Source organism: Macrobrachium nipponense, chromosome 1 (genome assembly GCF_015104395.2).
Source record: "Macrobrachium nipponense isolate FS-2020 chromosome 1, ASM1510439v2, whole genome shotgun sequence".
Classification (NCBI taxonomy): domain Eukaryota; kingdom Metazoa; phylum Arthropoda; class Malacostraca; order Decapoda; family Palaemonidae; genus Macrobrachium; species Macrobrachium nipponense.
The window spans coordinates 35,076,686-35,096,414 of NC_087200.1; the positions used below are offsets into that span (position 1 = coordinate 35,076,686).

The window sequence follows — 19,729 nt, forward strand, 5'->3', positions numbered from 1 at the left end:
TGAATAATAACAATCAAATAAGCACTGTGGAGTTTCAGTTGTGATGGCAGTAAGGATAAAACCGCCGCCGATTACAAGGTAAGAATGAATTCAGTTCCAACCATAACCCCGGGAATAACAAGTTTCATACTTTCACTAATATAGGCAACAAAATGTTGTTTTATTGTGCTGATTACAACTGCAATCTTGAGTAAGATCAATAAACGTTACATACATACGCTAACATTGTTCAAATGAGTGCTGGGAAGGCTGGGGAAAGATGGTGGCCGTCACTGATGAAAACCGTCCATGCAAAACGTAGCCGCTATATTGGATTTCAAAACTGCCTTGAAAACATATTTTTTTTTACGAAGAGCTCACATGCTTATTTTAGTTCGTATGGGCTTTCATATCACAATATGTTGACGAAACTTCAGTCTTTTAAATGGTATGCTTAGAGTTGCAATTGTATTCATGTTTCACCAATTAAATATCGAGTGAATAAGACCCGTCTACCGTGATGAGGGTTGGCCTGTCGTGATGTTTCCCCCTAATGATAAAATTGCTTTAATATTTATGTATATATACTTCCAATACATAGCCTAATTTCACCAATTTCAACGTTTTGTGTGTAGTCTTATACCCAGTTTGGAGGGTCAACACATACCGAATGGCAACAGAGAGAGAGAGAGAGAGAGAGAGAGAGAGAGAGAGAGAGAGAGAGAGAGAGAAGAGGAGGCGGAGGAGGAACGAAGAAGAAAAAGGGATGGCGGTGGAGGGTGCGGTGGGGAGAGGGTAGGTGGAGCTTATACGCGTGTTCGTATCCATTTCTGCATAATGGAGTTTTTGTCTCTTGGTACAAGGACAAGTGTCGATATTCTTTACGATTAGTGATTCACGATACCCTTATAAATTACGGCACTGGGTGTAATGCACTATAGCAAAATCTCGTTCTGTTAAGAGTGTTCGTTACAGAAATAGGTATTGCCCAAAAACGTGCTTGCACTGTCTCTGAAACCCATAGTAGACATGCTGCTTAGTTGTCAATCAAGTTTTTATAACCAAGTATTTTTTTACAAGCTAGCTATTGAATAAATTTGTATTTTCTCAGTCAAAACATATGCCCCTCAATGCTAACTTTCCTCTTTAACGACTTTCTGGTCATTGCAAATTCGCCCCATAATTTCTTATGGTGCGAAAACAGACAGAGGCCCATGGACCGAAAACGATTGCGTCACACTACGGCGATAATCCCAGCAGTAAAACATCTTCTATATCCAAAAAGTAAATATAAAGATATATATGCGCATTACGATTATAACAATTACATGTATAGCTGATAACAATCTGCATGAATAACTGGTAAAGGAAGCGGAGGAACGAAGAAGAAAAGGGATGGCGGTGGAGGGGGTGGGTGGGGAGAGGGTAGGTGGAGCTTTATACACGTGTTCATATCCATTTCTGCATAATGGAGTTTTTGTCTCTTGGTACAAGGACAAGTGTCGATATTCTTTACGATTAGTGATTCACGATACCCTTATAAATTACGGCATTGGGTGTAATGCACTATAGCAAAATCTCGTTCTGTTACGAGTGTTCGTTACAGAAATAGGTATTGCCCAAAAACGTGCTTGCACTGTCTCTGAAACCCATAGTAGACATGCTGCTTAGTTGTCAATCAAGTTTTTATAACCAAGTATTTTTTACAAGCTAGCTATTGAATAAATTTGTATTTTTCTCAGTCAAAACATATGCCCCTCAATGCTAACTTTCCTCTTTTAACGACTTTCTGGTCATTGCAAATTCGGCCCCATAATTTCTTATGGTGCGAAAACAGACAGAGGCCCATGGACCGAAAACGATTGCGTGTCACTACGGCGATAATCCAGCAGTAAAACATCTTCATATATCCAAAAAGTAAATAATAAAGATATATATGCGCATTACGATTATAACAATTACATGTATAGCTGATAACAATCTGCATGAATAACTGTAACACTGTTCTGCAATGACAGTTGAGTATAGCAATTAGTTACAATAGGTACGAAAGTCAAGATGTCGTGACGTCATAATACAGAACTTAAAAGAACGTTCTAATTCAGAAAAATAATTACTTAAATTTGAGTCAGAGTCGAGTTACTTTTTCAATAGCGAATATTTTCAAATTAATCATCATAAATATGTAAAATATTGATGTTTTACTACTTATTTAAAAATTAGCTAAGAGCACGCTTCTCGTCATCTTCTACCAAAACAGCTGTTTACTCCTGGCTTGTTGTTGGTGAGAAATCATGTTTCGATTGTTGTGATAAAAGTGCTCCAGCGTCTGTGGGTACAAGTGGTGTGCGGATTTATCACAGGAAATGGAAAGTTTGTTGACACAAGCGACTCCGTAAACATCGAGATGGCGTCAATCTTCGAAACATTTTTAGTTGTAAGTAAAAATTTCTAAAGCGTTTTGGTGAGATTTCCACTGCCGTTGGCGCCATTTTCAGTACCCTCTGTTTAAATCTTAAAATTTGGCCTTAATTTCTAACTTTGGAGAAAATACTTACTTCGAAAGGAGAGTAGAGGTCTTTAGCTCCGTTTCTCACCAACAAGAAGTCGCGACTGATGCCCGTCTCGGGTGTCAGGACGCGTTATAATGTACTTTTTCGGAGGGTGGCAAGCGTTGAATGTAGGTGGCCTGGTTGGCCTGCCGTGGTGATCTACCCTAGGTGAAAACGGAGCGCCTACAGTTTAGGGGGAAACACTAGCGACTACCAACCCTTATCACGGTGGACAGGTCTTATTCACTCGATATTTAAATGGTGAAACAAGAATACAATTACAACTCCAAGCATACCGTTCAAAAGATTGAAGTTTCGTCAACATAATGTGATATATGAAAGCCCCATACGAACTAAAATAAGCATGTGACGCTCTTCGTAAAATATGTTTTCAAGGCAGTTTTGAAATCCAATATGGCGGCTACGTTTTGCATGGAAGGTTCTGATCAGTGATGACAACCATCTTTCCCAGCCTTCCAAGCACTCATTTGAACAATGTTAGCGTATACCTATGAAGATGTTTTACTGCCGGATTACCGCCGTTGTGTGACGCAATCGTTTTCGGTCCCTGGGCCTCTGTCTGTTTTCGCACCATAAGAAATTATGGGGCCGAATTTGCAATGACCAGAAAGTCGTTAAAAGAGGAAAGTTAGCATTGAGGGGCATATGTTTTGACTGAGAAAAATACAATTTTATTGTAGTGTCTTACCGAACAATTATAGAGCCGTGATTTCCACGAGCGGCAGGATACTAAATTCAAATTTAGCGCGTCGGCGTCGCCAAAACAACTGGATGGTGAGACGTCATCTCCCTCCACTCGCGGGAGAACCAGGTACAACTGCCCAGGTGAATCCAATTCTTTTCCTGCCGGCGTCCGGAGTGAACATCGGTGGTCGGTGCGGTTGGATGACTTTGCTTCGTTTTTTTTTTTTTCTCTGGTGGAATTGATCTTTCGGAATTGGTGAAGTACTCTTTTTTTGGCGTTGTTGTTATTTTGCTTTTTATTTAGGCGTTGCCATGTCGGATTCTAGTCCGTCGGGAGTTAGGTTTTGCATCTCAGGATGTAAAACTAGATTATCCAAGTTAGAATATGATTCTCACACTAAATGTGTTAAGTGTAGGGGACAGGTTTGTTCAGCAGATCGAACATGTAACGAGTGTAGTGATTGGACTGATTCTCAATGGAAGTTTTTTAGTTCATACTAGACGAGAAATAGCTAAAGACAGAATTAGAAAAGCAGCGCTTAGGGAAAGTAGACTTAGCTCTGCTTCGTCTTGCGATGCATCTGTTCCTTCTGTTTCTCCTCAAATTGTTATGTCTCCTTTAACTACACCTCCTATTCCTCCTACTAATCCCACTTCTCCGGCTTCCCGTGTAGTTTCTTCCGACACCATTGCCAGTCTGGAATCGAGGTTAGATCAGAAATTTTCGGTACTAGCGAATACGGTTTTGCAACTTGGTAATTCAGTTAAGACTTTTTTGGAGAGAAAGGCCGGCCTCAGGTAAGAGTTGTAGTTGAGGGTGCGTCTGTCTGTCCTGACACGTCTCCTAGACAAAGGTCACTGTCCAGCTCCCCCGCACCGGGGAGAAGACATACCGGAAGTCCAAGGGAGTCGATCGGGATTTGCCCACAGACAGGCGCCTCTCTTGTTGAGCCTGTTGCGCCTCAACAGGGCTCGGTTAAGCGTTGGAAAGGTGTTGCGGTCAGACGCCTTTCGAATGATTCAAGCGATTCGTCTCCGGTCGCGCGGCGCTCTTGGCGAGATTCGCCCGTTTCGCGTCCCTTAAAGAGGCGTTCAGGCGCCGATTCTTCGCCTCCTCCAGTCAAGCGGTATAAGGAGCCTGAGAGTAGGGTTGCGCCGCGGCCGTTAGCGGCTCGTTCGTCGCCATCAATCTGTGCCTTTTTTCGGCTCCATCTACTAGTAGAGATTGTGGTTTTAGCGCTGTAGCTAGCAGTTCTAGGGTGTTTCTTTAGGCGCTTTTTCGTCTGTTACGCCTGATGCGCCTGTTTTGCCTCGAATTTCGGCGGCTCCGAGCGAGGCGCAAGTAGTTTTTCCGCCTCCTGCTGAACATTTAGGCTCTTCCAAGCCTTCGTTAACTGTTTTTGATTCGTCTCTGGCGCCTTTGCGCAAGCAGTTAGAGATGTTAACCAACTGGATGAATGAGTCCAAGGGTGGTTCGAAACCTTCAGATCCGGTTTGTAGTTCCGTCTACTTCTTCGGCGGTATCGGAGAATGAAGAAGAAGTAGAGGAGGAGGATTCACATCACCTCTCGTGTTATTCACGTCTCCTTAGATTTCTTCTGGTATCTTATCCAGATTATTTGAGAAAGCGGCTCCGCGCTCCCAACTTCGACTTTTTGTGATGAGGAGGAAAACTTCAGACCCTCTCCTCCCAAAACTTGTTCTATCTAAAGCGGTTAGACATTCGTTGAAAGAGACGGAGAAATGGATGTCTATGAAAGAGACTTAGGAAGGCTCTTTTTGCTTACCCTCCCTCTAAGTGCTTCGTAAGAGGTATAGGTTTTGGTGTAAAGGTAATTTGGGGAAGCTCCTTCTCTGGGAGTTTCTGCCTCCTCCCACAGGGAGACTTCTCCAGTTTAATCGACTCTAGAAGATCTGCTTTCGCCGCAGCGAAAGTTTTTTTACAGCGCCTGAGTTGGACCACGTTGTAAAGAATCAATTTAAACTTTTGGAAGTCTTTAGCTTCCTTGATTGGACTATTGGCGCTTTAGCGGCCAAGATTCGAAAGACTGTCCTTCTCTTTCCCAGGAGTTAGCGGAGGATTGGATTGGTGTTCTGTCCTGTGCGGACAAATCCATTAGGGATGGATGATGAGATTAGCTTCGCTCATGCCTTTGGTACCCTTAAGAAAAGGCAACTTTGGGTGCTCCTTTTGCTTCTAAAAGGGTTACGTCCCAACAGAAGTCTGCTCTCTTGTTTTGCTCCTTTTGTGAAAAGATAACCTCTTTCCAGACGATGTAGTGTTGTCAATTTCGTCTGCGCTAGATAAGACATCTACTTCGGATTTACTGGCACAGTCTACTAAGAGACCTAAAGCTCCTGTGGAGGGGACTGTTCCTTCGGTTTTCTCCTCTCCTGGCCCCAAGCGCCTTTTCGAGGAGAAAAACCCAAGCGCTTCTTTCGCCGAAATCGAATTTGCGACCTCAGTCTAAGGCCTCGGCCAAGGTTAACAAACCTTCCAAATGAAAGCTCGGTCTTCATGCACCAGTGGGGAGCCAGGCTGGCTCTGTTTTGGGAGGAATGGGAAAAACAGAGGAGCAGAAGCCTGGGTAGTGCCAGAGTACTCAAGTTCGGCTATCGTATTCCTCTCGTTTCACCTCCCTCGCTCTCACCTGTGCCAATTCCATTCCAGGCATACTCTCCGGGCTCAGACAAATTTCTGGCGCTAGCCGCAGAAGTGGAAGCGCTTGTTCTCAAAGAAGCGATAGAACAGATAGAAGGGGATTTTCCTCCAGGCTTTTACAATCGCCTTTTTGTAGTTCCCAAGTCATCAGGGGGCTGGAGGCGGTTTTGGATGTGAGCGCCCTGAACTTGCATGTCCAGAAAACAAAATTTCATATGGAGACCACTCGGTCGGTTCTGGAGTCCATCAGACAGGGGGATTGGATGGTCTCTCTGGACATGCAAGACGCTTATTTTCACATTCCGATACATCGCGAATCTCGGAAGTACCTGAGGTTCATGTTCGAAGGCAAGGTGTTTCAATTTCGGGCGCTTTGCTTCGGACTAGCGACCGCTCCTCAAGTTTTCACCAGGGTTCTATCCCCGATAGGAAGCTGGCTACACATATTAGGAGTAAGAATCTCCCTCTATCTGGACGATTGGCTTCTCCGGTCGGAATCAGAGAGTCGGTGCATGAAGGACCTTGGAACAACTCTGGATCTTGCCAGAAAGTTAGGAATTCTGGTCAAACAAACAGAAGTCCCAGTTGGTTCCATCTCAGAGCATCCTTTATTTGGGGATGATTCTGAATGCTCAGTTTTTCGGGCTTTTCTGTCCCCGAAGAGGGTTCAAGGCTGTCTGGAGACAGTTCAGGAGTTCTTGGACAAAAAGGTAAGTTCTGCCAATCAGTGGAGATGAGGCTCCTGGGCAAATTGACGTCAGTGGAGAAATTTGTGACGTTGGGAAGACTGCACATGAGAACCTCTGCAGTTTTTCCTGAGAGCCTCTTGGTGCAGGAAGACACAACCAGACTCGATTACCTTTCCTGTCACAGATCAAATAAAAGAGGACCTAAGGTGGTGGCTCTCTCGAGCAAGGTTGGAAGAAGGGTTAGATTTACGACCCATCCTCCCGAACCTACAGTTCTTTTCCGACGCATCGGACACAGGTTGGGGAGCCCATACTGGGAAATCAACGGACTTCAGGAGCTTGGTCGGAGAAGGAGAAGAAGTTCCACATAAATGTAAAGGAACTGTTAGCAATTTTCTTAGGGCTCAGACAGTTTCGGAGCTTAGTAGAAGGCCGAGTAGTGGCAGTGCATTCCGACAACTCCACGGCTCTCTCGTACGTGCGGAAACAGGGGGGGACTCAGTCTTTCTCTCTGTACGAAGTAGCCAAGGATCTCCTCCTGTGGTCAAACGAAGCAAAGGTTCAGCTAGTCCCGAGATTTGTTCCGGGAAAGATGAACGTCCTGGCGGACGAGTTAAGTCGTCAACAGCAAGTGTTACCTCTGGAGTGGACTTTGGACAACAAGATTTGTCAGAAACTTTTGGCCCGCCTTTGGGGACGACCGTCAATAGACCTGTTCGCGACATCGAGGAACAACCGTCTTCCTCTCTTTTGTTCTCCAGTCCCAGATCCTCTAGCTTGGTCGGTGGACGCAATGCTGTTGGATTGGTCGGGTCTGGAAGCTTATGCATTCCCTCCGTTCGGTCTAATAAGAGAGGTGCTGAACAAGTTCATGTCGCACAGCAATGTAACGCTAACGTTAATCGCTCCCTTTTGGCCCATAGAAGAGTTGGTTCCCGGACCTTCTCCAGTTGTTAGTAGACTTCCCCAGACTTCTTCCTCCAGAGAAGTGGCTTCTCAAACAACCTCACTTCAAGAGGTTCCACCAAAACTTGTCCGCTCTAGCTCTGACAGGGTTCAGACTGTCCGGAATCTTGTCAGAGCGAAAGGATTTTCAAGAAGAGCTGCAGAAGCTATCGCTCGTTGTAGGAGAGAGTCTTCTAACAAACTATCAAGGGAAGTGGAGAATCTTCAGAGAGTGGTGTAGAAGTGCTAAAGTCTCTACTTCTGCGACCTCTTTAACAGAAATAGCAGATTTTCTTCTATTTCTTAGGAACTCTAAGAAACTGGCTCCTTCGACGATCAGAGGATATAGAGCCATGCTCTCTTCGGTTTTTCGACATCGAGGTTTGGATATTTCCTCCAATTCAGATCTGTCGGACCTCATTAGGTCTTTCGAAACCACTAAGCTCCCGCAAGATACAGTGGCTTGGAACTTAGATGTGGTGCTTAAGTTCCTCATGTGGCCACCGTTTGGAGACCTTTGAAGTCGGCTTCACTCAGGAACTTGACTAAGAAGGAGCACTCTTTCTTATTGCACTAGCTTCTGCTAAGCGTGTCAGCGAATTGCACGCTATAGACAAAAGAGTCGGTTTCTCTCAAGGCAATGCTGTATTTTCGGTATCTTTGACCTTTCTAGCCAAAAATGAGAATCCTTCTAATCCTTGGCCGAGGAGTTTTGTGGTAAGGAACTTATCTGATTTGGTTGGACATGAGGAGGAAGAAAGGCTCTTATGTCCAGTCAGGGCTATTAAGCAGTATCTGTTTGCCACTAAGGGTATCAGAGGACAATCTTCTAAGCTCTGACCTCGGTTCAAAATCCCTCTCGTCCTCTTTCTAAGAATGCTATATCGTTCTTTATTAGAGAGCTTATCAGGGAAGCTCTCACTCGCACAGTCCGAGAACGACAAATCTTTCCGTTCTGAGAGTTTAAAAGCTCACGAGGTTATAGGCCAGTGGCAACTTCTTTAGCATTCAGAAAGAATTTATCTTTAGCTTCGATTCTTCAGAGCACGTTCTGGAGATCGAATTCGGTTTTTGCGAGTCATTATCTCAAAGAGATAGAAACGGTTTCGAGAATTGTAAAACGTTAGGTCCGGTGGCGGTTTCTGGCAGGGTGTTGGGAGAAACGGCACAGGGGTCGTCACCTCTATGCTAACTTTTCACCTTGAATAGGTTGTCGAGTTCAAGGGAAGCTGGGGGTACTGAGTACCTGGGATACTCACCAGTCTGTTAGGTCAGATTTTACAATGGTTGGGTATATATGTTTTTAAATCTGGTGTTGGTGACAAATGTTTTGTATGATTGAATTTCTGGTCTTAGCCCAGGGCAAGGGCAATCTTTGTTGTTACTATCCTCCGTCAGTCAGCCTTGACTCGCTTGAACTACGAAGGATTCCACTCCTGTAGAGGCTAACTTTGGGCAAATTCCAATTCCTCTACATTAGTAAGAAGAGCACCGACCAGAGGCAGTACAGTGCTGCTAGCTCTCTTACAAGGTAAGGTACAACAGACACCTTGAGTGTTTACTGGTATTGCAATAAATGTAACCATTTAAAAATACTAGTGGTCCCACTGAATCCCCAACCTTCCCATAAATGTGTAATCAGCTCTATAATTGTTCGGTAAGACACTACAATAAAAATGAAATTTTCATTTATTTAAAAGAAGTTTTATTGTATACTTACCGAACAATTATGATTATTACCCACCCTCCTCCCCTTAGGTGGACGGACGGGCAGAAAGAATTGGATTCACCTGGCAGTTGTACCTGGTTCTCCCGCGAGTGGAGGGAGATGACGTCATCACCACCAGTGTTGGCGACGCCGACGCGCTAAATTTGAATTTTAGTATCCTGCCGCTCGTGGAAATCACGGCTCTATAATTGTTCGGTAAGTATACAATAAAACTTCATTTTAATAATGAAAATTTCATATTTATTCAATAGCTAGCTTGTAAAAAATACTTGGTTATAAAAACTTGATTGACAACTAAGCAGCATGTCTACTATGGGTTTCAGAGACAGTGCAAGCACGTTTTTGGGCAATTACCTATATCTGTAACGAACACTCGTAACAGAACGAGATTTTGCTATTGTGTATTACACCCAGTGCCGTAATTTATAAGGGTATCGTGAATCACTAATCGTAAAGAATAAAGACACTTGTCCTTGTACCAAGAGACAAAAACTCCATTATGCAGAAATGGATACGACACATGTATAAAGCTCCACCTACCCTCTCTCCCCCCCCTCTCCACCGCCACCCCTTTTCTTCTTCGTTCCTCCGCCTTCCTTTCTCTCTCTCTCTCTCTCTCTCTCGTCTCTCTCTCTCTCTCCTCTCTCTCGCTCTCTCTCTCTCTCTCTCTCTCTCTCTGTTGCCATTCGGTATGTGTTGACCCTCCAAACTGGGTATAAGACTACACACTAAACATTAAAATTGGTGAAATTAGGCTATGTATTGGAAGTATATATACATAGTAAATATTAAAGCAATTTTATCATTATTGCATTAATATGACAACTAGAATTCATGGAAACAGTTTATAATAATGGAACGGCGTATGTGTGAAGCCTCCACTAATGTGGCAATGATGATTTTGCCATTCTTAGCATGCAAACATTAAAGGTTACATTTATTTCTGGCATACGATTATTAAAGAAATTCAAAATACTAATATAGACTGAAATCAATGAAAAGTGCTAGCAAAAACAAAAAAGCAAAAAAAAAAATGTATATAATTCACTTTTCCGTAGTCGTTCCTCTATGCAATTTTCCGTAGTCGTTCCTCTATGGTTTTCGGCAGCCAGATGTACGAAAACGTTAGAAACATTTGATTGTATCTACTTTAGAAATATCTGTAATTTTTCGGAGTAATTTGGTTGCAAAAAAGGGATAATATACATGAATTAAATTAAAATTTTTAAATAACAAAGTAAATTTAAAACTAAATAACGAGTAAAGTAAACAATTTAGGGAATAAAACTTTGCAGTTCGTTGTCTGCTGTTCGTAACTGTGTTTGTGGCGTGCGCTTAGAAACTAGGAACAGCAACGGGTTTAAAGTGCAATGTGGAGTGAACTGAGACCAAAATGTGTATAATAACAATCAAATAAGCACTGTGGAGTTTCAGTTGTGATGGCAGTAAGAATAAAAACCACCGATTACAAGGTAAGAATGAATTCAGTTCAAACCATAACCCCGGGAATAACAAGTTTCATACTTTCACTAATATAGGCAACAAAATGTTGTTTTATTGTGCTGATTACAACTGCAATCTTGAGTAAGATCAATAAACGTTACATACATACACTAACATTGTTCAAATGAGTGCTGGGAAGGCTGGGAAAAGATGGTGGCCGTCACTGATCAGAACCTTCCATGCAAAACGTAGCCGCCATATTGGATTTCAAAACTGCCTTGAAAACATATTTTACGAAGAGCGTCACATGCTTATTTTAGTTCGTATGGGGCTTTCATATATCACTTTATGTTGATGAAACTTCAATCTTTTAAATGGTATGCTTAGAGTTGCAATTGTATTCTTGTTTCACCAATTAAATATCGAGTGAATAAGACCCATCCACCGTGATGAGGGTTGGCCTGCCGTGGTGTTTTACCCTAAATGTAACCTTTAATGTTTGCATGCTAAGAATGGCAAAATCATCATTGCCACATTAGTGAAGCTTCACACATACGTCGATGCATTATTATAAACTTTCCAGGAATTCTAGTTGTCATAGTAATGGAATAATGATATAATTGCTTTAATATTTATGTATTTATACTTTCAATGCATAGGCTAATTTCACCAATTTCCATGTTTTGTGTAAGTCTTATACCCAGTTTGGAGGGTGAACACACCTATTGGCAACAGAGAGAGAGGAAGGAAGGAAGGAGGACAGGGGTGGCGGTGGAGGGGTAGGTGGAGCTTTTTTTGCGTGTTCGTATCCATTTCTGGATAATGGAGATTGGTGATTCATGATACCTTTATAAATTATGGCACTGGGTGTAATGCACAATAGCAAAATCTCATTCTGATACGAGTGTTCGTTACAGAAATGTTGCCAAAAAAACGTGCTTGCACTGTCTCTGAAACCCATAGTAGGTATGCTGCTTAGTTGTCAATCAAGTTTTTTGTAATCAAGTATTTGTTACAAGCTAGCTATTGTATAAATTTGTATTTTTCTCGATCAAAACATATGCCCCTCAATTCTAACTTAACTCTTTTAACGACTTTCTGGTCATTGCAAATTCGGCCCCATTAATTTCTTATGGTGCGAAAACAGATAGAGGCCCAGGGACCGAAAGCGTTTGCGTCACACTACGGCGGTAATCCGGCAGTAAAACATCTTCATATATCCGAAAAGTAAATAATAAAGATATATATGCGCATGACGATTATAACAATTACATGAATAGCTGATAACAATCTGCATGAATAACTGGTAAACTGTTTTGCAAGAAAGTTGAGTATAGCTATTTATCTACAATGGGTACGAAAGTCAAGATGTCGTGACGTCATAATACAGGACTTAAAAGAACGTTCTAATTCTGAAAAATAATTACTTAAATTTGAGTCTGAATCGAGTTACTTTTTCAATAACGAATATTTTCAAATTAATCATCATTGATATGTAAAATATTGATGTTTTACTATTTATTTAAATAATTATCTAGTGCACGCTTCGTCGTCGTCTTCTACCAAAACAGTTGTTTACTTAAAAACGTCCTGGTAAGGGACCATGTTCCGATTGTTGTGATTAAAGTGCCCCAGCATCTATGGGTACAAGTGGTGTGCGGATTTATCAGAGGAAGTGGGAAGTTTGTAGACACAAGCGACTCCACAAACTTCGAAATGGCGTCGATCTTCTAAGATATTTAAGCATAAGTAAAAATTTTGAAAGCATTTTGATGAGATTTTGAAGTAATAAAGTAAATTTAAACTAAATAATGAGTAAAGTAAACAATTAAGGTAATAAAGATTTGCACCTCATAAACCATGTACTTATGTGCTGCCTGCCCGCAACTGTGTTTGTGGAGTGAACACTTAGGAACCAGGAACTGCAACGTAGTTCAAGTGCAATTTGGAGTGAATTAAGACCAAACCACGCATAATTTCAATCAAACAAGCACAGTGACTGCTTAGTACACCAGACAGTTATGAAGACTTCTGGGCAGTCTTGTTTAACTGTGGCCAAGCCTCGGAGCTTGGCTAGCGCTTCTTCTGCTCCTTAGACATCAGCACCATCGATGGTAGCGCGAGGAAAGACCCAGCCCTCCTCTTTTGCTTCAAGAAGGGAGCGTCAGCCCTCCGCTCAAGCCTCCTCCTCATGCGGGAAAGGGGCTAAGCGGAAGGGGAAAAGAGGGAAACGCCAGGGACGGCGTTCCCCCTCACCTGCTGCCGGAAGTGGCGGGGTGCCTGGCGAGCCATTGGGCAACTTGGCAGCGCTGCAGAGCCGAAACCTGGGTAGTGGATGTTCTTCGGGAGGGATATCTACTGCCCTTCAAGTCAAGGCCACCCCTCACCTCACACCCAGTCCACCTTCAGACGTACGTCCTCGGTCCTGCGAGAAGTCAAGACCATGCTGAGCAAAGGAGCTGTGGAGATCGTGCGAGATCAGTTACCGGGTTTTTCCAGCTGACTTTTCCTCATGGAGAAGTCTACCGGGGGCTGGAGATTGGTGATAGATCTCTCTCCCTTGAACCGTTTTGTTCGCCAGACTCGGCTCATGATGGAAACGGCACGTTCAGTGCTCGATTCCATCAGGGAGAACGATTTCCTGCTTTCGGTGGACCTGAATTGTGCATATTTCCAAATACCCATTCACCAGTCCTCCAGGAAGTACCTCCGCTTTACCCTCGATGGGACGGTGTACCAATTCAGGACACTTTGTTTCGGTCTCTCAACCGCCCCACAGGTGTCGGCTTGGGTCCATTCGGTCGGGATACGTCTGAAGAGGTATTTTGACGATTGGCTGGTCCTGGCGAGCTCCCGCTTGGAGTTGCTACAGGACAGAGATTGACTCCTCGACTTATGCTGCGATCTGGGGATTGTGGTTAATGTTGAGAAGTCAGATCTCGACCCCAAGCAGAGGATAAAGTACCTTGGCATGCTGATCGATTCGGTAGCAGCACGAGTCTTCCCCACAGACGGTTCCTGTCACGACAGGAACAGTCAATTCAGCAGTGGCAAGTCGTGATCGGTCACCTGTCGTCACTAGAGAAGTTAGTCCCTCATGGGCATCTTCACCTGCAGTCTCTTCATTGGAAACTAAAGGAGTGCTGGTCACAGGCTCGGGATCCACAATCCTTCCTGGTTCCTCTTATGGAGGAAGTAAGGGAGGACCTGGCCTGGTGGCTAGACGACATGAACCTTTTAATAGGAGTACCCCTGCGCACTCCCCCTCCGGAGATGCTGCTGTTCTCAGACGCATTGACCGAGGGTTGGGGCGCACACCTGGAAGAGTTGCTGGTTGCAGGAGTTTGGAACCATCACAACAGGCACCTTGACATCAACTTCCTGGAACTCAAGGCTGCGTTTCTCGCACTCCAAGAGTTCCGGGAACGACTGATGGGACACTCAGTGGTATTGATGAGCAACAACACTACGGTTGTGGCATACGTCAACAAACGGGGGCCTAGCGTCCCTCCCGTTGCACCAGTTGATGATGCAGGTGCACAAGTGGGCCGTAGCTCACTTGGTAGAGCTGTCAGCCAGATACATTCCAGGCAAGAGGGATGTAGTGGCAGATCAGCTCAGCCGCCAGAATCAGGTGATTGGGACCGAATGGTCTATTTATCCAGACGTGGCGGAAGGCTCTTCGACCTGTGGGGGCGTCCAGTAGTGGATCTGTTGGCCACCCGGCACAACAGAAAACTCCATGTTTTCTTTTCAGTTGTGCCGGACCCATGGGCAGCTGCAGAGGATGCATTCCAACACCGATGGGACAACCTCTTAGTTTACGTGAGAGATTCCCCCATGGCACAACCTGCTGTGACAACTGCATGTAGAACGGTGCCACCAGGCAGTTCATTCCCTGTGTCTTCACGGCTGGCTGTTAGCCACCATCTCTTGTGAGCAAGAGGCTTTTCTCATCGAGCAGCAACAGAGATGGCTTGATACCTCAGACAGTCCTCTGCAGCAGTATACCAGGGAAAGTGGTCTGTCTTCTGTGCTTGGTATCGTAGATGGGGGGGGGTCTCTCCACTCAGAGCCACTCTTCAGCAAGTAGCGGATTTCCTTATCTTTCTTCGCCGAGAGAAGCTCCTCTCTATCTCCGCAGTCAAAGGATACAGAGCCACCCTGGCCCTAGTCCTTAAGTTGCAAGGAGTTGATATTTCCTCCTCCATGGAAATATCTCTCCTAATGAGGAGCTTCGAGAGGTCTTGCCCACCCAGGGAACTCAGGCCCCCAGGGTAGGATGTGACTCGTAGACCCTACGAGCCTCTCCGGGAGTCTTCAGACAGGGATCTAACCTTCAAGACTGTCTTTCTGCTGGCCCTGGCATCAGCAAAGACAGTAGGAGAACTTCACGGTCTTTCCTTCGATGTTAAACACTTGAGGGGATGGGGATCAGTTACGCTCTATTTCGTCCCGGATATCGTAGCCAAGACTCAGAACTCTTCGGTCCCTGTCGCCAGGTTCAAGTCCTTCACGATCCCCTTCCTAGAGGACTTTGCTGGTAATGATGCGGAAGAGATGCTGCTTTGTCCTGTGAGGGTGCTACAGCGCTATCTGAAGAAAACTCGACACCTCAGGCCTGAGTGTCGACACCTTTTCATTAGCACCGGGGTGACCAAGAAAGAAGTGTCCAAGAACATTATTTCTTTCTGGCTTCATGAGGTAAATAGGAAAGCGTATGGCTCAGACAGGAGTGCCGACACCAGTACCTTTTGTCCGAGAGCCCACGAAGTTAGAGGCATTGGTCCAACCCTTGCATTCTGCAAGAACTTGTCTGTCGCACAGGTGCTGAAGACAGTATTCAATCGTCACACACTCCTATGGGTAATATATGAACAATAAACGTCGCTCAGAATGCAACCGTATAACTGAATGTTTACATTTTGTTTGCCTGCCACTAACAGTTAAAGGTTGATATCATTGATAGAATTATTCCTTCAATGGGCTATTTATTATGAAGATATGCCAGTAATATATAAGGTGAAAATGGTTTTACATATAAAATTAATTAATAGTGATTTTATTTTATTTTGATATAATAGTCTTGAATGTTTAAAAAGAATATAATGGATGAGGTGTAATTTTGTGTCCATTAATGGCACCAGTTACAATCAAGTACAGTCCATGTATAATAGTTCTTCAATTTTGCAAATGTCTGCTATGAACAGATGCTATGTTAGCCATTTTTGTTTATTAAATCCATCCATACTTCATATTGAATTCGAAATCAAATCATTTTAGTGTTAAGAGCTTGTGGTTTTATTTAATGCTTTGTTGTGTTCTCTATTTAATATATATTTCATTTGTTTTTCCTTTGTGCAGAATGCAGAAAATGGGAAAGATGATGGGCTGAGCAAAGTAGATGCACTTGTTTCAGTTGTTGGTGCTGACCAAGAAGTTATTTATTCAAAATCAACTGCAACTCAAACATGGCTATTTGGTTATGAACTGACAGACACTATTATGGTGTGCTGTGAGAAAGTAGTATACTTCTTGGCAAGTAAGAAAAAGGTATGTCTTACTCATGTTAATCATTTATATTGTACAATTAAGAATTTAGTGTCATAATTTGTTTGTATTGAATCCTATCAGTCTTCCTTGGGTCATTTCTGATTCTTTGCTTCTTTACAATAGCCTAAAATTCTTATTTGTTCCCACACAATATACAAACTCTCGGTCCTTTACATTAAGAATTGCTTACGGTGAAGTTGGCAAACAAGGTAGTTAAGTAGTTTTAACAACAGGCAGCTCCTCTGTTACCAAAGTAGTTTTAACTACAGGCAGCCCCTTGGTTACCGTTGGTATTGGTAACCGCTTTTTTGGTTTTATGGCACTTAATATATTCATAACTGGGTTTTACCCTCCGTACCATTGTCGTCTGGTTAATTATCAGTAGCTTAGGCTAAGTGCTGAGGCCGACTCATGAAATACAAACATAACAAATATGCATCTTTTCCTTGGCTCTTTTAAAAAGTTATCCTTTACTCCGCTGTATCCAGTACATGCAGTCCTCAGTTATTGGCGGAGGTGCCAATAAGCAAAAACCTCCATTAACCAAAACGCGACTATTTACAGCACCATGATAACCAGTTATTGGCACCATTATGGTGCCTCTGTTAGGTGGTAGGTGTTAGGTATGTTATAGCACCCATAACCGGAACTAGGCCTATTATATGGCACCAATAGCTGGAATTCAGCCTGTTATGGCACCATAAATCTCCTATTTTATGTCGCTAGATGAGCCCCATAAAACTGGATTGCCGATAACCAGGGACTGCCTGTATTACTGTATGTAGTCTTACATTACTATTGTTTTATAAAATACAAACAAACCAATCATGTTTTGCTTTGGAAAAATCAGTTGAGGGCAGAGGTAAGTTTATTTCACCGAATTTAACTCAATTCAGAGCGATGTTCTTGCTTCTATTTAACGTAAATTTATCTCTAAAAAGTCTTTTGTTCATGACACTTACCTGCCAGATATATATACAGCTGTATTCTCTGACATTTGACAGAATTTCCAAACTCCCAGCAAACGTAGTGGTCGGCAAGGTGGTTAGTACCCAGTCCCGCCGCTGGGAGGCAGGCATCAGGAACCATTCCCATTTTCTATTCAGATTTTTCTCTCGCCGGTAGTGTAAACACCTGTTTCCATTACCTCCTCTTAGGATTTTGAAAACTTCTTTGGTCACTTAAGTATTCTGATTGTCTTTTGGTTTTTTGGACTTGGCTTTGTGACTTGGCATATGCTATTGTGGTTTGGATTTGAATTTGGCTTTGATTATTCTTGAATTGAGATGTCTGGATCTAGTTCTACTAGTTTCAGGGTGTGCGGTGTGAAAGAGTGTAAGGTGAGGCTACCGAAAGCCTCGGTAGACCCTCACACGGTATGCACGAATTGTAGAGGGCATGTTTGCTTATTGGATGATAGGTGTAAAGAATGTGAGGTTTTGACTAATATTGAATGGAAGGCGTATGACTTATATACGTAAGCTTGAACGTGACAGAATCAGGTCTTCCTCCAGGAGTGCTTCTGTCAAAAGTCAGGGTGATAAAGCCCCGCAGTCTAACCTAAATGTAGATTCTGTTACGCCTAACCCTGTAATTTTGCCTTCGGGCAATGAAGTGATTTCTGAAGGAAATGCCCTTACTACAATTATGGAGTCGATTCGGAACCTTGAATCGAAAGTGCTCGTGCTCCAATCTAATGTGCAAAAGTGCAGTGATAGTGATGGTGCCCCTAGTGTTGTGGAGGGGGCATCGGACCGGTCCTATAATGCCTCCAGGCTGAGACCTCTGTCGGACTCCCAGGACATAGGGAATGGACAAGTCGAAAGCCGAAGGAGGGTTACGGGAACTGAACACCGGTCTGGCGTCCCTTCGGCAGAACCTGAGGACGCTTCCCAGGCTGCCAAAGATCGTGTGCGGGCTCGAACCTTGAAAGAGTGCTTCTCTTCCTCCGAGACGTCTTCACCTCAACGAGGGTGGGGCTCTCGGAAGGCCTCTCAAGACGAGAGCGGTTAGGACGTAAGATGTCACACAGGCGGCCATCATCTTTCCCGCCCTCTTAAGAGAGGGTTTAGAGAAGAGGACGCTTCATCTGGAGATCGAGAACGTCCTCCTCCGCGACTTCCGCTTCGTTCTTCCCCGGAAGACTTCGAAGACAGTATCCCGCAGAAGAGATTTAGGACTTCTTGTGAAGAGGAGGTAGATGTATACTCCAATCGTCCTGATTCTAGTCCTGAGGGAAAGAAGAAGGCGTCCCCTCACCCATCTTCTCACTGGATAAGTCCTTCACATGGATCTTCTCCATCTAGAGAGACCCTAGTAGCGATACATCAATAATAGGCTGCGTTTTTCGCAAAGAGAGAGACAAGATCACGTCATCGTAAGAAGGATCTATGGCTGCCTGTCAAGAAATCTAGGCGTTCTCCTTCTTCTCGTTTTTCGTCCTCTCCTGTTTCGTCGCCTTCTAGACCTTGCCGACTCATTCAGGAACGCGCAAGTGCTCCTTTTGATAGAGTCTCTAGAAGTATCGGTGAAAGCGACAAAGACACTAGATGTCGCACGGCGGCCGTCGTCTTTGTCAGAGAGTTGGAGAAAGTTCAGAGGACTCGCTCCGGCGCCGTTCAGTCGTAGGAGGATAATCTTGTGTTTAGAGAACGGAGGGAGAGTCTCCATCGCCATAGATCTTTCAAAGAAACTTCTGTTAAGGTCTCTGTTAAGGTCTCTCCTCGTTGGGACACTCCTCCAAAGGGATTTAAGCGTCTGGACACTCGGCAAGAACCCCGTAAAGACGCCTTTCAGCACGCTCGACCTGCAGTCTTTCAGGAGACCTCTCGGAACGTAAGATTTTCGAAACAACAAGAGTCCAGTCATGCAGAACATGAGGACGCCTTTCGAAAAGGTCGGAGTCTAAAGTATCAAGAAACTCACCAAGAAGCTTCTAATAACGACATTGATGGCGCGCTTCGTCCTACGTATCATGACGCTTCCATGAAGTTCGCAAGGACGATGTTAGAGAAGCTCGACGCCCTACTTGTCGGGATACTTTTCAGGACGCTTTGCTGGACGCTCGATATCACAAACATCGGTTTACTCGACAAGAAGCTCGCGATGCAGGTTCTGAAGATGCTAAACGTCCTAAACGCCATGACGCTATACGGCATGATTACAAGGATGCTTTGATAGACGCTCGACATCCTTCACGTCAGGACGCTCTCCAGGACACTTTTGAGGACGCTAGGCGTCCTAAACGTCAAGACGCTCTAAGGAATATGGGGCAGGACGCTCTTCAGACGAGTAAGCAACCTATACTTCAAGGACTTCAACAAAAGTCCCATATGGACGCTCATCAAGAGGAAGTTCTCCAGGACGCTCCGCATGACTTTCCTTTGCAGGAACTTGAAAGAAATTCAGTGTTGATAGGAGGACATACCCGAATCTCCTCTTCAAAACTTCCTTCGGGACATAAGAGTTTAGT

At 44.0% G+C, this 19,729-nt stretch overlaps 1 protein-coding gene across 8 annotated transcripts in view; it reads left to right on the forward strand.

The window, feature by feature from the left end:
* LOC135219230 (FACT complex subunit spt16-like) overlaps positions 1-19,729 on the forward strand; it is a 231,369-nt gene that overhangs the window by 12,966 nt on the left and 198,674 nt on the right. For all 8 annotated transcript variants that reach the window (XM_064255818.1, XM_064255819.1, XM_064255821.1 and 5 more), the window contains exon 2: positions 16,069-16,257. In XM_064255818.1, coding sequence (XP_064111888.1) covers positions 16,069-16,257 — 189 coding nt within the window. The remainder of the gene's footprint in view (positions 1-16,068; positions 16,258-19,729) is intronic.